This window comes from Melospiza melodia, chromosome 21, assembly GCF_035770615.1.
Source record: "Melospiza melodia melodia isolate bMelMel2 chromosome 21, bMelMel2.pri, whole genome shotgun sequence".
NCBI classification, from domain to species: Eukaryota; Metazoa; Chordata; class Aves; order Passeriformes; family Passerellidae; genus Melospiza; species Melospiza melodia.
In genome coordinates this window covers 9,185,377-9,199,834 of record NC_086214.1, presented here as the reverse complement: position 1 = coordinate 9,199,834, position 14,458 = coordinate 9,185,377, and the positions used below count along the sequence as shown (strand labels likewise).

General features: G+C 53.0%; 2 protein-coding genes across 2 annotated transcripts; both read left to right on the top strand.

The window, feature by feature from the left end:
* The first annotated feature begins 3,198 nt into the window (after positions 1 to 3,198).
* CHCHD2 (coiled-coil-helix-coiled-coil-helix domain containing 2) lies at positions 3,199 to 5,730 on the top strand. The gene is made up of 4 exons (XM_063173854.1): positions 3,199 to 3,312; positions 3,938 to 4,184; positions 4,720 to 4,864; positions 5,419 to 5,730. The coding sequence occupies exons 1-4, from the start codon at positions 3,263 to 3,265 to the stop codon at positions 5,427 to 5,429; spliced, it is 453 nt and encodes a 150-aa protein (XP_063029924.1). The 5' UTR covers positions 3,199 to 3,262; the 3' UTR covers positions 5,430 to 5,730.
* A 1,161-nt stretch (positions 5,731 to 6,891) lies between these two features.
* On the top strand, positions 6,892 to 14,141 carry PHKG1 (phosphorylase kinase catalytic subunit gamma 1). The gene is made up of 10 exons (XM_063173644.1): positions 6,892 to 6,969; positions 8,525 to 8,659; positions 8,941 to 9,116; positions 9,784 to 9,838; positions 10,366 to 10,431; positions 10,593 to 10,756; positions 11,269 to 11,359; positions 12,405 to 12,558; positions 12,644 to 12,769; positions 13,833 to 14,141. The coding sequence occupies exons 2-10, from the start codon at positions 8,577 to 8,579 to the stop codon at positions 14,082 to 14,084; spliced, it is 1,167 nt and encodes a 388-aa protein (XP_063029714.1). The 5' UTR covers positions 6,892 to 6,969; positions 8,525 to 8,576; the 3' UTR covers positions 14,085 to 14,141.
* The last annotated feature ends 317 nt before the right edge of the window (positions 14,142 to 14,458 follow it).

Below are 14,458 nucleotides of genomic sequence, written 5' to 3'. Positions count from 1 at the left end.
TCCGCCTCAGCCCGCGACGCGCGCCCGGCGCGGCCCCGCCCCGCGCACGCGCGCGATTCTCATTGGCCGGCCGCGCACGCGCGCGCGCCGCTCATTGGTCGGCCGGGCGGGCGCGCCACAACCCCCTCCCCATTCCACCCGCGCTGGCCACGCCCCCTCGCCGCTCGCGCCGGACGTGGCGCCTCGCGACGACGTCACGTCAGGCCTGGGCGGGGGTGGGGGGGGCGTGGCACGGCGCCCCCTGGCGGCCGCCGCGAGCCCGGCAGGGTCCCCTCACAGCGCCGCGCCCGCCCCGCCGGAATCCAGAGAGAAAATTGGGCTTTTTCAGCAAGAAAATGGGCTTTTCCAAAAGGAAAATGGGCATTTCCAGCAGGAAAATGGGCTTTCCAAAAGGAAAATGGGCATTCCCAGCAGGAAAATGTGCTTTCCCAAAAGGAAAATGGGTTTTACAAAAGGAAAATGGGCATTTCCAGCAGGAAATTGGCTTTCCAAAAGGAAAATGGGCATTCCCAGCAGGAAAATGTGCTTTCCCAAAAGGAAAATGGGTTTTACAAAAGGAAAATGGGCATTTCCAGCAGGAAAATGGGCTTTTCGTCACGTTTTTTCCCTCCGATCTGGGACGCAGGGGAAACCGAGCAGTTCCAATAAATGCGAAAAGGTCTCCCTGGCTGAGCTGACCCTCAGGCATGACGACCAGACAGAATCCTGTATTTGAATGGAATTTATGCATCATGTATGAGGTGTATCAATATGCAACAGGCTGTTGTTTTTAAGGGTTAATCCTCTGTTTACTGTGTCCTTTTTCAGGCTTGTGCTGCCCAGAAAAGGTACCTGGACATCCGTAACCCTTTGTTTTTATTGTCTAATATTGTCCTAATTCAAATTGTCCAAATTACTATCCCTCTAATTGTATTACTATTTTTATAACCATTTTATTACTATTAAACTTTTAAAATTTTAAAAACAACCGATTGGCGTTTTTCACACCTTTCTATCAAAAGAAGCATCAGCACCTGGCTGGTGGTTAAAGAACCACTTAATCCCTGTGGTGTACCCACTTCAAAACAGCTGAAAAGAAACAATCTTTGCTCACTATGAACGTCACCACAACAATTTTTGCTGATTTTTTTTTTTTTTTGGGATGGCCACCAGCTACTGGTTCTTGTGTCCTTCCCCAAATCCTTGTGAGCTGTGGGCATCAGCAGATGCGAGGGTGAGGCGGTACAAAAGGGAGCTCTGGAGTTTTCCCAAGGAAAGCAGCAGGACAAAGCACAATGGCAGCATTCATCCTGCCTGCAGTGCCATCCTGCCCTCATTGTTCTGCAAAACAAAACAAACCCAAGAGGGACGCAGTCACAAAATGACTTCAAGCGTCAAGAATCGCCCTGCCAGCAAAAAAAAAAAAAAAAAAAAAAAAAAAAAGAGTGAAAATTGAGAACTATTAATTAAAGAGCATTGAGAAAACCACTCATTAAGAAACGAGTTGCTTGAACTCTAGAAAAGCAAAATTATTGCTCAATTATTGCTCTCAGAGATGGAGAGAGGCCAAGAGGCAGGGAGGAGAAGCTGTCCTGCAGCAACACCAGTGGTCTGAGCTTCTGCAAATGTCCCTGTTCTGAGCATAGTTTATCATTTATATTTATCTCCTGATAATTCTCTCATCAGCAACTGCTTTTCTGAGCTCTACTTCTGCTCTATAAACTCACAATGTTAGCACTTCTTTCATCAGGCAACAGTTACATCCCCTGATGTAAAAGATGTTGAAATGTCTGGTCTTTCACCTCCTTTTTAAGTGAAGAAACTGCCAACAAGCAATTTTTTTATCGTAAATTATCATAACTGTTGACTGTGGTATGCCTTATCATTGCTGCTGAGTGTAGAAACAGCTTCATTAACACAATAATTCATAAATTAATTTAAAAATTAATTTCTCCAAGTAGACAGTGTCTCTAAAGCAAGGAGACTCAGCCCAAGGGTGGGGATGAGGGGGCAGGAGGGACTCTGGCTTCTCTTTTGGGGTGAAAATCACAGAATCACAGAATGGTTGGGAGATCATTCAAGGCAGGGTCACCTGGAGCAGGTGACACAGGAACACATCCAGGTAGGGTTGGAATGTCTCCAGAGAGGAAAACTGCAGGTTCAGAGCTCTGCCACCCCAACGTAAGAAAATTCTTTCTCATATTGAGGTGAAACTTGTTGTGTTTTAGTTTATTCCTCCTCGTCCTGTTGCTGGGCATCACTAAAAAGAATCCAGGATCATCCCCTGGATTGATTGGATCTCCTCTTTGCTCCAGAGGAGCCCATGAATCCATAGAAATAAAATCAAATCCGTAACTCTACCAAAGGGCTGAATTCTGAGAAACTTTTGGAGACTCCTTTTCCTCAGAGAACGATTCCCTGAAGGCTGGAACTCTTTCCATGGCAATTTAGGTGTTTATTGTGCCTCAGGGTGCCACAGGTGCAGGTTTATTGTGCTTTAGGTGTTTATTGTGACCGACTGTCCCTCACAGATTTAGATATTTATGATTGTGACTGACTTTCCCTCACAGATTTAGGTGTTTATTGTGACCGACGGTCCCTCACAGATTTAGATATTTATGATTGTGACTGACTTTCCCTCACAGATTTAAGTGTTTATTGTGACCGATGGTCCCTCACAGATTTAGATATTTATGATTGTGACTGACTTTCCCTCACAGATTTAAGTGTTTATTGTGACCGATGCTCCCTCACTGGTTTAGGAGCTTATTGCGGCTCAGGATCCCACAAGAGCTAATTTATCGCTATTTAGGTGTTTATTGTCGCTGAAAGTCCCACAAAGACGAGGGTTTAACACTATTTAGGTGTTTATTATGACCGAGGATCCTACAAAGGCGCGCTTAACGCGATTTAAGTATTTATTGTGACCGAAGATCCTGCACGCGCGTATTTATCACAATTTAGGTGCTTATTGCGGCTGAAGATCCGGCAGACGCAGGTCTATCGCTATTTAGACGTTTATTATTACGAACGGACACTAAGCTCGGGTTTAATCACACTTTAGGTGTTTATTTATTTACTCCCACCGCCGCCATCGCGGCCGCTCCCGCGCGCCGCCTCAGGCGGGCGGAGGGGGCGTGGCCTCCACTCAGCCCCGTCCCGGAAGTGACGCACCCGCGGTGACCTTCAGAGGCGGCGTGCCGGTATCGGACCAGGCCGTGCCGCCCGGGGCTCCCTCCGCTTCCCTCCGCGCCGCCCGGGGCTCCCTCCGCCTCCCGCCGCCATGCCCAGGGGCAGCCGCAGCCGCACGTCCCGCGTGCCGCCCCCCGCCAGGTGAGGGCGGCCGGGGGTCCCTCCTCCCCTCTCCCCCGCGCAGGCCGCAGTGGCCTGGCCGCCATTGTGGGGGCGGGTGACGCGCCGGGGTGGTGGCAGCGCCCGGCTGGTTTGAGTTGGGCTGGCCGTGGGTTAGCGGAGCGGGGTTGGGCGATTTGGGGGTGGAATTGGGTCTGCTCGGCCGCAGGGACAGGACACCAGCACCGTGGCGATCAACCGCTTTTGGGTCGTGTTGTATTTTTCCCCAAAACAGCCGTGTGAGCAGAAATACTCCTGTAACCCTGACCACGTCTTGCATAAGACGCTTACCAGAACAGCGAGTTCACTCCTTCAGTGTGTAACAGGGGTGTGTGTAATCCCAGCGTGATCCTTGGGGCCTCCTGTGCAGCACGCTCTGTGACACTGTGTGTCCCTTCCAGCTGGGGACATTCCGTGCCTCACAGGAGGAGCAGCGGGCTCCAGACCCTGCAGCCGTGTGGCCTCTGCCCGGCGTGGTTTGGGATCACCATGATGATGATGGAGTGGTGTTTCTCTTTGTGTCCCTGCAGCCGTGTGGCCTCTGCCCGGCGTGGTTTGGGATCACCATGATGATGATGGAGTGATGTTTCTCTTTGTGTCCCCGCAGCCGGGCGCCCCCGAGGAGAGTCCCATCTCCAGCTCCGGCTCCTCGGGCCTCTGTCCCCGCAGCGGCTCCGCCTTCGGCCGTGGCGTCCCCGGCCCCGAAGCAGCCGGGGCTGATGGCCCAGATGGCCTCAACTGCGGCCGGGGTGGCCGTGGGCTCGGCTGTGGGACACACCATCGGCCATGCCATCACCGGAGGATTTAGTGGAGGGGGCAGCTCTGAAGCTGCCAGGCCTGATGTCACTTACCAGGTGAGGGGAAGCACGGCCGGACACTGATGGCAGCTCAGCTCTGTGCTGAGGGACTTACTGGAGCCTTATGAGTCACAGCTGGGATGCTTACAGTCTTTATATAATCTCTATATATATATAAAACTATATTATATAGAGTATAACTACAGACTGAATCTCCAAGGTAACTCACCATGAGTCATCTTATAAAGAATTCAGAGGGATGTGTGGCAAGGTGTTGGTGTTATTTTCTACTCTATTCCTCTGATTTAGGCAGGACTTTCATATTCCAGGTCTGATGTTGGGGAGGCCTTTGCTCAGGTGCCATCCAGAGTTACTCAAATGTATCAAAACCACTCAAGTGTTTGTAATTTAAAAAACTGCTCTGAATGTGGCATTCCTCTGCTGGAAAATTGTTTTGTACTTTAGCCCTTCACTTGTTTTCCATTAAAAAATGAAGGTTTTGACTGAAATGCAGGCAAGAACCCTCAGCAAGCAGTGTGGGGGTGCTTTGGCTTTGTTGGAAGGGTCTTTATGGAGCCATTTGGTGTTTCAGGAGCCCCAGGGTGCTCAGGCTGCCCAGCAGCAAGGTCCTTGCCAGTATGAGATGAAACAATTCCTGGAGTGTGCCCAGAAGCAGACCGACCTCAAGCTGTGTGAGGGCTTCAGTGAGGTGCTCAAGCAGTGCAGGATTTCCAATGGTAAGTACACAGAGCTGGCAGGCAGCTCTTCAATGGCACAATCAGTAAAAATGTCATGGGAATGATGTCCTGGGGCTTTGATGCAGCTGGGGAGTGATGGAGGTGCTCTGAAGTCTGGTAAAGCAGCTGCTGTTCTGTTGGGCTTCATGTTTGGGTCCTGTGGGGTGGAGAGGGGTGAATTCCTGATGCTTGGATTGAAAATGACTGGAAAAGTGGCAGCAGCACATTTGGGGCATTAGCAGAGCTCTGAGGATAACAAAACCATCCTGTCCCAGGAGGAAGGAGGCAGCTGTGCACTAATGCTGATGTCTGCAGCTCAGCATATCCCAGCAAATGGAACACCCTGACAAATCTGACCTGTGGCAGGGAAAACACCTTCCATTCAGGAATCCAAAATTTACTGAGATACCTCCTTACCCTTCCATTCAGGAGTCCAAAACTCACTGAGAAAACTGTTTATCCTTCCATTCAGGGATCCAAAACTCACTGAGAAAACTGTTTATCCTTCCATTCAAGAATCCAAAACTCACTGACATTAACTCCTTCCCTTTCAGGTTTGTCCTAAGCCTGTACAAGGCAGCTGCTGGAGATCATCTTGCAAGAACTGACCTATGAATGAAAAACAAAAAGCTTCAGTAATAAAGTTTAAAGCTGCCTGATATCTTGTTAGTTCATATATTCACACTGTCATCTCTGTGGCTTGACTCCTGCCATAGCTGCCTCTGATGTGATCCAACTTCACAGCTGCAATTTAATTTAGCACAAAATGGAAGAGTGAATAGTTAAGCAGAATGAGCTAACGTGGGCTTTACTGATTGTTGTGTTGAATGTATGTAATGTCTATAAATAAACTTCTCTCTCTAGAAGTACCTTGCTTTGGTTGAGTTTGAGTGCTGGAGTAGAAGGGTGAGGAGGTGAGAATTGATTTTGGCAGGGTGTTCTGCAGGTGTTTCTTTTTGTGCTGTAGTACGGCTGAACCATGAGATGATGGTCCTGTAACCTTCCCTTCTGCCTGGCTCAGGCAAGTTACAAAGCCATGGCAGCTACATGAAAATAATAATTATTTTAAAAGTATTTACTGATACAAAGTGCAAACCCTCCTTTTCCCATCTGAGGGAGCTGCCACATCATGCCTTGCTCAAATCCTTGGGGCTGAAAAATTAAACACCCTCCTGGGCATCACTGGAAAAGCCTGGATAAGGAACTGTGGTGGGGAATAACCCTGCTCTGAACAGTGCAGTTGCTGTTAAAAATTCCCTAGCATTACCTGTTTTCCTTGAAATGCTGTTATGCTGATGGATATTCTGCCCATTCCTCAAGCACTTCACATCTTGCTTGCTGTTCTGAAAGTGAAAAGATTAAATCAGTGTTCAGAAGGGAGAGGAGTCACCTCCCACAGTAGGGATGAGGACAGAACTGACAGGAGCAGCTTTTGTGTGCTGATCAAGCTCCCATCTCATTTCTGGGGTGTTTCACCGTCCTGGTGAAACTGAAATAAAACCAGTGGGTGGTTTGGGCCACTCTGTGATAAGAGGAAATAGCCTTAAGCTGATACAGGGGAAATTCGGTTAGATATTAGGAGAGAAAAAAAAAAAAAGAGTACTGTTTGGGTGGTCAGGCATTGGAACAGTTTCCCGGAGAAATTGTGGAGGTGTCCAAGAGGAGCCCGGCCGTGGCGGTGGGTGAGCATAGAGCGGCTCGGTGCTCAGGGCGGCGGCGCTGGGAGAGCACAGAGCGGCTCGGTGCTCAGGCTGGGACCGGCTGCTCTCCAAGCTCCCTCCCGCCGTTCCCATTCCCCGCTCTTCGCTCCCCGGCCGAGCCTCCCCGTGCCCGGGGCGGCCGCAGCTCCCGGCGGCCGCTCAGCAACGCCCCCGGGGAGGAGGAGCCGGGGCCGGCCGTGCTCGGCGGCGGAAGGGTTAAACCGGGGAAGCTCCGGGGCGGCCCCCGGCCCCCCCTTGCCCGTTGCCCGGCCATGCCCGCCCGGCTCCCGCCGCTGCCAAGTCGCGCTGCGCTTTCTCCGGGGCCGGGCGGCGGCGGCCGGCCCTGAGCGCTCGGCTCCCGGCGGCTCCCAGGCCCGGGCCCGGCCCGGCGCTGCCCTCAGCGAGGTGAGGAGCGGGCGGCGCTGAGGGAGGGTTGTGAGGGGGGTCCTGCCCCGGGAATCTCCCGTGCTCAGCGTTCTTTGGCTCCGGGTCAGCGCCAGAGGGTCGGGGCTGGGGGAGAGGGGCCGCGTTTCTGCCGGCATGAAAGCTTGCTTTTTCTTGAGCTTTGCGGGTTTATTCCCACTGATATTTGAATATCTTTGTTGTGCTTAGAGATCCTCCCGGCTGCGGGCGGGGGGCGATGCCCAGCGCCTCACCCTCAGCGTTCCTCCCGGCAGAAAATCCCCTCACGACCCCCCTTGCACTCTGCTGATGAACCCAGAGTGTCCCATTAGAGCCCTGCACCTGCTGCTTTTACAATTCCAGGGTATTTAAAACAAATTCCCGGGTTCAGCACACAGATTCCAGGCTTCTCCCGGTAGTGCTCCGTGGATGCTCCCCAGCCCTTCCCCACAACACCAACCCCCAGGACCTGGATTTTCAAAAATAATCAGATTTTGGTTACCCCTCCCTCCTCCATCTCAGAGATATTTATTTTCCCTCCTTCCTGGTCCTGCCTCTCCTTTGTGTTTTCAGCTTGGTTTGGCATTACTCACAGTATTTCCAACAACTAAAATTCTGTAAGTTAAGGTTGTGGTTGTTTAGAAATGCTCCAGCCCATGTTAGACATCCCTGGCAGCAGCAGCCAGTCGCCCAAAACACACTTTGGTCCTTAAAACCAGGTCAGGACAGATAACACATTGCTAATGAGATTTAAATGTATTTAGAGCTGCCAGTGCCCTGGCAGAGCTATTGAGAGGAGGGCAAAGGGAAACTCACAGTGCTGGGGATCTCCTGCCCACCTCTGTCCCCTCCCCAGCAACAAACTGTCACCCCAAAGGGACAGTTTTGCTGCCCAGGCTTGTAAAGAACTACTTTCCATCCTAACTGCCTGGACTCCGTGTATGGGCACAGAAACAAGCTGTATAAAAATCCTTCCAAGCCTGAAATAGGAAAAAGAAATGGGACAAGAGCCTTTCAGGAGTTGTGGAGGCTGCTGGCAGCTGCACAGGAGTGGCTGAGGGAACTCTTTGAGCTGCTGTCCTCAGGCTGGCTCAGCTCCCACTGTCCCCAGTCCCTCTGTCCCCACCTGCACCCTGACCCACCCACCCCCTCTACTGCTTAAAAATAATAAGGAAAAGAAAGAGAAAAAGAACAGGGGCAGATTCCAGCTTCCATATTCCACTTGGGTGGTGTTGGTGTGGGGTGCTGTTTCTGGAGGCTGCTGCTGTGAGCTGGGCACAGGGAAGGGGTGAGGTTTTGGGGTGCTGCAGCATTTCCCAAAGCCTTGGCCCCAGCCAGGCTATGAGGGAATCCAGTGGGGTTTCTCCTGTTCCCAGTGGGATGTCTGCAGCATCCCAAGGGCAAAGCTTGGCTTTTCCAAGCAGCAAAACACCTCCTTTGCTTGGTCCAGGATCTTCCTTCTCTTCCTTCCTCCTCAATGTTTTTTTCTTCCATAAGGGATTGACGATCCCAGTTCTGGGAGCAGTGTGTGCCCATCCTGGCTCTTTTTTCCTTGCAGCTCCTTTCTGCCCTTAGACAAGCCCAGAGTGCTGCCCTGACAGGAGCCAGAGATGACCAAGGAAGAAGATCTACCAGACTGGAACTCATCCAAGGAGTTTTATGAAAAATATGAGCCAAAGGAGGTTTTGGGCAGGTAAAGCTTTCTTTTTGGTGAGCGGCTTGTTTTGGTTTCACGTCCCCCAGTGCCACATAGGAACAGTGTTCCCTGGGAATCTGATACAAACAGGGCCCACAGCAGCATGGGGCTAAAAATAGCATGGAACAGCACTTTCCATCAGCTCAAAACCTTCTGTCCCACCGAGACAGGGTGACAGAGCGAGACCCGCTGGTGCATGAAAATCCCAGCCAGCCCAGGTGCCGGTGGCTGGGCAGGCAGGGATGGAACCCCCCTTTTGTCCCTGTTGTCCCTGGCAGGGGGGTGAGCAGCGTGGTCCGGAGGTGCATCCACAAGACCACGAGGCAGGAATATGCTGTGAAGATCATCGACATCACGGCGGGGAACATCTCCCCCAAGGAGGTGCAGGAGCTGCGCGAAGCCACCACCAAGGAGATCGACATCCTCCGCAAGGTCTCGGGCCACCCCAACGTCAGTAAGTCAGGCCTTGAGCATCCCTCAAGGGCAATTTCTGCCCTGTGTGTTCCTCAGGGCAGAGGGGACCCCAAAACCAATCCCCAGGAAGGGATTTTGGGGTGGAATGCCAGGCAACTGCTCAGAGCGTTGTTTGCTGTCCCACCACACACACACCCCAGCAGTGCCCCCCATGTTGTCTCCCAAGCACAACACTTGTGAAGATCAGCTCCTCATTAACTCAATTAGCAATTTCTGCCCTCTTTGTTCCTCAGGGTGTCCCCAGGAAGGGATTTTGGGGTGAAATGCCAGGCAACTGCTTAGAGTGTTTTTTGCTCTCCCTCCACACACACACCCCAGCAGTGCCCCCCATGTTGTCTCCCAAGCACAACACTTGTAAAGATCAGCTCCTCATTAACTCAATTAGCAATTTCCTCTTTGTTCCTCAGGGCAGAGGGGACCCCAAAACCAATCCCCAGGAAGGATTTTTGGGGTGAAATACCAGGCACCTGCTCAGAGCAGTGTTTGCTCTCCTGCCACACATACACCCCAGCAGTGCCCCCCATATTGTCTCCCAAGCACAACACTTGTGAAGATCAGCTCCTCATTAACTCAATTAGCAGTTTAATCAGATTTTTAGTCCATTGATGGACTCACACTGTGCTCACAGCCCCTGTGCTTTATTACAGTCCAGCTGAAGGACAGCTATGAATCCAGCACCTTCTTCTTCTTGGTGTTTGACCTGTAAGTACCAGCTGGCTCAGCACCCTGGGCCCAGTCCCTCTCTGCAGATTTGTCCCAGCTTTTTATGGGGCAAAAATGGCAAGCAGTGGAGGGACAAGCAGCCCTTAAGGTAGAATCAAGCCCCAATTACTGCAAGCTCATTGCAGCTCTGTTGCCAGCACTGTTTTCCCTCTGTCAGCGGCTCAGCACTGCTCGGGTTTCCCTGTAACCTTTGGTGGGAGCTGTCAGGCATCCCTGAGGGTTATTTATATGCTCAGTGGGACCAGGGTGTCTGCAAAGTCACAATTCCCAAGGCCAGGACAGTGCAGTGGATGTCAGAGGAGTGGGATGGCACGGGGAGAGCCCCATCCCTGCCCCATCTTCCTGATATTGTACTAAAATATATAAAGGCACTTTTACCCCTTGTTATGAAAGTTATTTTGGGCTGTTAAGGGTTATAAACCCCTGACTGATCATCCCCAGGGACTCAGGGCTGGTTTGCTGTTGCAGCTCAGCCTCTGCCTGACTCTGTCCCCTCCCTCGTGCAGGATGAAGAGAGGGGAGCTCTTTGACTACCTCACTGAGAAAGTCACCTTGAGCGAGAAAGAAACCAGGTAAGGCCAGGTGTGAAAATCACCTTGCAAGAGCAGAGTGTGGTTACAGGGGAGAGCCCATCACCCTGGGCTGTGTCCCTGTGCACTGTCCCTGTCCCCTCCCCGGGGATGGTGGTGCCAGTGGGTGTTTGGGACAGGGGGTGAGCTGTCCCCATCCCCAGGAAGATCATGCGAGCGCTGCTGGAAGTGATCCAGTACCTGCACTCCATCAACATCGTCCACCGCGACCTGAAGCCGGAGAACATCCTGCTGGATGATGACATGAACATCAAGCTGACAGATTTTGGCTTCTCCTGCCAGCTGAATGAGAATGAGAAGCTCAAAGGTGAGGTGGGGGGATGCTGGGCTGGTGAGTTTTTCCAGCCCCACTCTCTCCTTGTCACCAGTCTCACCTGGGGGTGCACATTGGTGCTGTTTGGCTGCTTTTGCTGTCCTCACACCCAAGTTCTGCCTGCAGACAGCCTCCACACCTCTCTCCTTGCCATGGAAAAGTTGCTGCTCTTTAGGAAAACCTAATCCTAATCCATTCCACTTCTTTTCTCCTCCAGATGATCCCCATTACTTCATCCACTTACTGACCTATTGTTTCCCCCAATTCCTGCATGCAAAGAGCCGCACACCCATCAACAGGCATCCCCTCCCACAAGCATCTATATAATTTTTTTTCTCACTTTTTAGCCACAATAATTCACAAAAAAAAGTCACCAGTGAGATGCACACAGGTTGCAGTTCCTCCCTGTGAGCACCATCCCTGCAAAGATGCCACCATGGGCTGCCTGGAGGTGGGTGGGAATGGCACCTGGGTTGATGCTCTGCCCTGTGTCCCTGTCCCCACAGAGATCTGTGGCACTCCTGGCTACCTGGCCCCCGAGATCCTGCAGTGCTCCATGGATGATGAGCACCAAGGCTATGGGAAGGAGGTGGATATGTGAGTGAGAAGCTGTTCCTAAACACACACATGTGGTGTTTGAGTGTTTGGAAAGAATGAAATGATGCACCAAAAGCCAATATTGGTGGCTGTGAGGGGCTGTCTGGGTCACCTGGGGGTTCTGGCACAGAGCAGGGAGTGAAGCAGCCTGGGGACAAACCCATCTCCTCACTTTGGGAGAGAAAGCAATACTCTCTGTTCATGGAAGTCAGCTTAGGCTGAGCTCCAAGACATGGGCGTTTTAAACACCTTGTGCAGCCCCTGGGAGAGCAGCCAGCTCAGGGCAGCTCACCAGAGCTCTGCAGGGACTTTGCCACCACCTCTGGTGGCTTCAGGCTGCAGTGCTCAGAGCTGTGACACACACCAGGGCATTTCATCCCCTCTCCAGTTTGAGCCACAACACCTGAGCTGTGCATCACCAAACCCCACTCCCTTCCCTAAAAACCTCTGCAAGGGCCAAATTCTCCATCTCAAGGCATCCTCCTGCAGCATCCAGGGAACAACTCCCCACCAGCTCAGCTCAAAGTCCCCTGCAGCTCAGCTCAGCCCCTCAGGCACACGCAGGGCAGTTCAGTGCTGGTTTTCCAGCTGTTTCCAGGTGACGCCAGTTTCCCTGCTGGGATGCAGAACCAGCTGGGTGCCTGGGGAGTGGCACAGGGGGTGCTGGAGGCTCCACAGGTGGAGCACGGGGTGATCATGTACACCCTGCTGCCCACAGGTGATCATGTACACCCTGCTGCCCACAGGTGGAGCATGGGGTGATCATGTACACCCTGCTGCCCACAGGTGATCATGTACACCCTGCTGCCCACAGGTGGAGCACGGGGGTGATCTTGTACACCCTGCTGGTCACAAATGGAGCATGGGGGTGACCATGTACACCCTGCTGCCCACAGGTGGAGCTGAGGGGTGATCATGTACACCCTGCTGCCCACAGGTGGAGCATGGGGTGATCATGTACACCCTGCTGCCCACAGGTGGAGCATGGGGTGATCATGTACACCCTGCTGCCCACAGGTGATCATGTACACCCTGCTGCCCACAGGTGGAGCACGGGGGTGATCATGTACACCCTGCTGGCCGGCTCGCCGCCCTTCTGGCACCGCAAGCAGATGCTGATGCTGCGCATGATCATGAACGGCGATTACCAGTTCGGCTCCCCAGAGTGGGATGACCGCTCCGACACCGTCAAGGACTTGGTAGGTGCTCGGGTTGGGAAATCCTGGAGCGCAGGGGGCGTTGCAGAGGCCTGCGATAGCTCAGGGCGAGCGGCTCCCCCTGCAGATCTCGCGGTTCCTGGTGGTGGACCCGCGGCAGCGGTACACGGCGGGCGAGGCGCTGGCACACCCCTTCTTCCAGCAGTACGACGTGGAGGAGGTCCGGCACTTCAGCCCCTTCCGCAAGTTCAAGGTGGGGATGGGGCTGGGAGCTGCAGGAGCCGGCAGTGGGATGGGTTTGGGAGAAACTGGGGGTTGGGTTTTGGGAGGATGCCTGGGCATTCCCTCGCAGGAAGGAGTTAAGGGAGAAGGGAGAAACTGCCTCTCACCTCCAAAAAAAAAACATTGAAAGAGCTGGAGAGTTCGGCCTGGAGAAGAGAAGGCACCAGGGAGACCTTAGAGCCCCTTCCATTGCTTCCAAGAGAGCTGCAAAGAGACTTTGGACAAGAGATGGAGTGACAGGGCAAGGGAGAATGGCTGACAGGGGGCAGGGTCAGATGGGATAGTGGGGAGAAATTCTTGGCTGTGAGGGTGCTGAGGCCCTGGCAGAGGTTTCCCAGAGAAGCTGTGGCTGCCCCATCCATGGAAGTGTCCAAGGCCAGGCTGGACAGGGCTTGGAGCAACCTGGGATAGGCAAAGACATCCCTGCCCATGGCAGGGAGTGAAATGGGCTTTAAATTCCCTTTTAACTCAAACCATGCTGTGATTCTGTGATTCCCTGGCATGAACTCCTGCCCTTTGCCAGCCCTGCAGGAACTAAACTGTGCCAGGCACTGAGCTCCCTCCTGATTCCCCCATATGAGGTGATGCACTGGGACCACCCCATTGAGGGAATTCCTCTGAATCCCAGGCTGTTGTGGGAGAATTCCCAAAAATCCCAGGCTGCTGTGGGAGAATTTCCCTGAATGCCAGCCTGTTGTGGTAATTCTCTTGAATGCCAGGCTGTTGTGGGAGAAATGCCCTGACTGCCAGGCTGTTGTGGGAATTCCTGGCTGTTGTGGGAGAATTCCTCTGAATCCCAGGCTGTTGTGGGAATTCCCTTGAATCCCACACTGCTCTGGGAGGATTCCCCTGAATCCCAAGCTGCTCTGGGAGGATTCCCCTGAATCCCAAGCTGTTCTGGGAGGATTCCTCTGAATCCCAAGCTGTTCTGGGAGGATTCCCCTGAATCCCAAGCTGTTCTGGGAGGATTCCCCTGAATCCCAAGCTGTTCTGGGAGGATTCCCCTGACTGCCAGGCTGTTCCCTGTGCCCCAGGTGATCTGCCTGACCGTGCTGGCCTCGGTGAGGATTTACTACCAGTACAGGCAGGTGAAGTCAGTGACCAGGGAGTTGGTGGTCAGGGACCCCTACGCCCTCAAGCCCGTCCGCAAGCTCATCGACGCCTGCGCCTTCCGCACCTACCGCCACTGGGTGAAGAAGGGGGAGGCCCAGAACAGAGCTGCCCTCTTTGAGAACACCTGCAAGGCCATCCTGCTCACCCTGGCCACCGAGGAGGGGCTCTTCTGATCCCTGCCCAGCCCCTGGTTTGGCTCACTGTAAGGCGAGTAAAATCTTGGAAAACAACATGGTGATTTCTGGGGTTTTTAAGTTTTTTTTTCACTTTGCTCACGACTGGTGCAAATACAAACCCGGGAAATAAGTTGCTCCTGAGGTGTGGTCACTGGAGGAATGGGTTTGGAGAAGCCACATTTAACAGAGCCAGAACCAGCTGCAGCTCCCCATGGGGAAGGCTCAGCCCTCAGGCACCTGCAGTGCCTGTTTTGGGACAGTTTGAGGTGGATCCCTGAGCAATGTTCTTGCCCACCCTTGTGGCTGAGGTTCCTGGTCAGGTTTGGTGCAGAGAGAGTTTGTGCTTGTTACAACTCCTGGGAGAGGTGGGG

What these genes read in the sequence shown, in the direction of transcription:
- CHCHD2 (XM_063173854.1), top strand. Translation starts at nt 3,263, where the DNA reads ATGCCCAGGGGCAGCCGCAGCCGCACGTCCCGCGTGCCGCCCCCCGCC. An exon ending in CGCGTGCCGCCCCCCGCCAG is followed by an intron (nt 3,313 to 3,937) that starts GTGAGGGCGGCC and finishes GTGTCCCCGCAG; the next exon opens with CCGGGCGCCCCCGAGGAGAG. An exon ending in GGCCTGATGTCACTTACCAG is followed by an intron (nt 4,185 to 4,719) that starts GTGAGGGGAAGC and finishes TTGGTGTTTCAG; the next exon opens with GAGCCCCAGGGTGCTCAGGC.
- PHKG1 (XM_063173644.1), top strand. Translation starts at nt 8,577, where the DNA reads ATGACCAAGGAAGAAGATCTACCAGACTGGAACTCATCCAAGGAGTTT. An exon ending in CCAAAGGAGGTTTTGGGCAG is followed by an intron (nt 8,660 to 8,940) that starts GTAAAGCTTTCT and finishes TGTCCCTGGCAG; the next exon opens with GGGGGTGAGCAGCGTGGTCC. An exon ending in TTGAGCGAGAAAGAAACCAG is followed by an intron (nt 10,432 to 10,592) that starts GTAAGGCCAGGT and finishes CCCCATCCCCAG; the next exon opens with GAAGATCATGCGAGCGCTGC.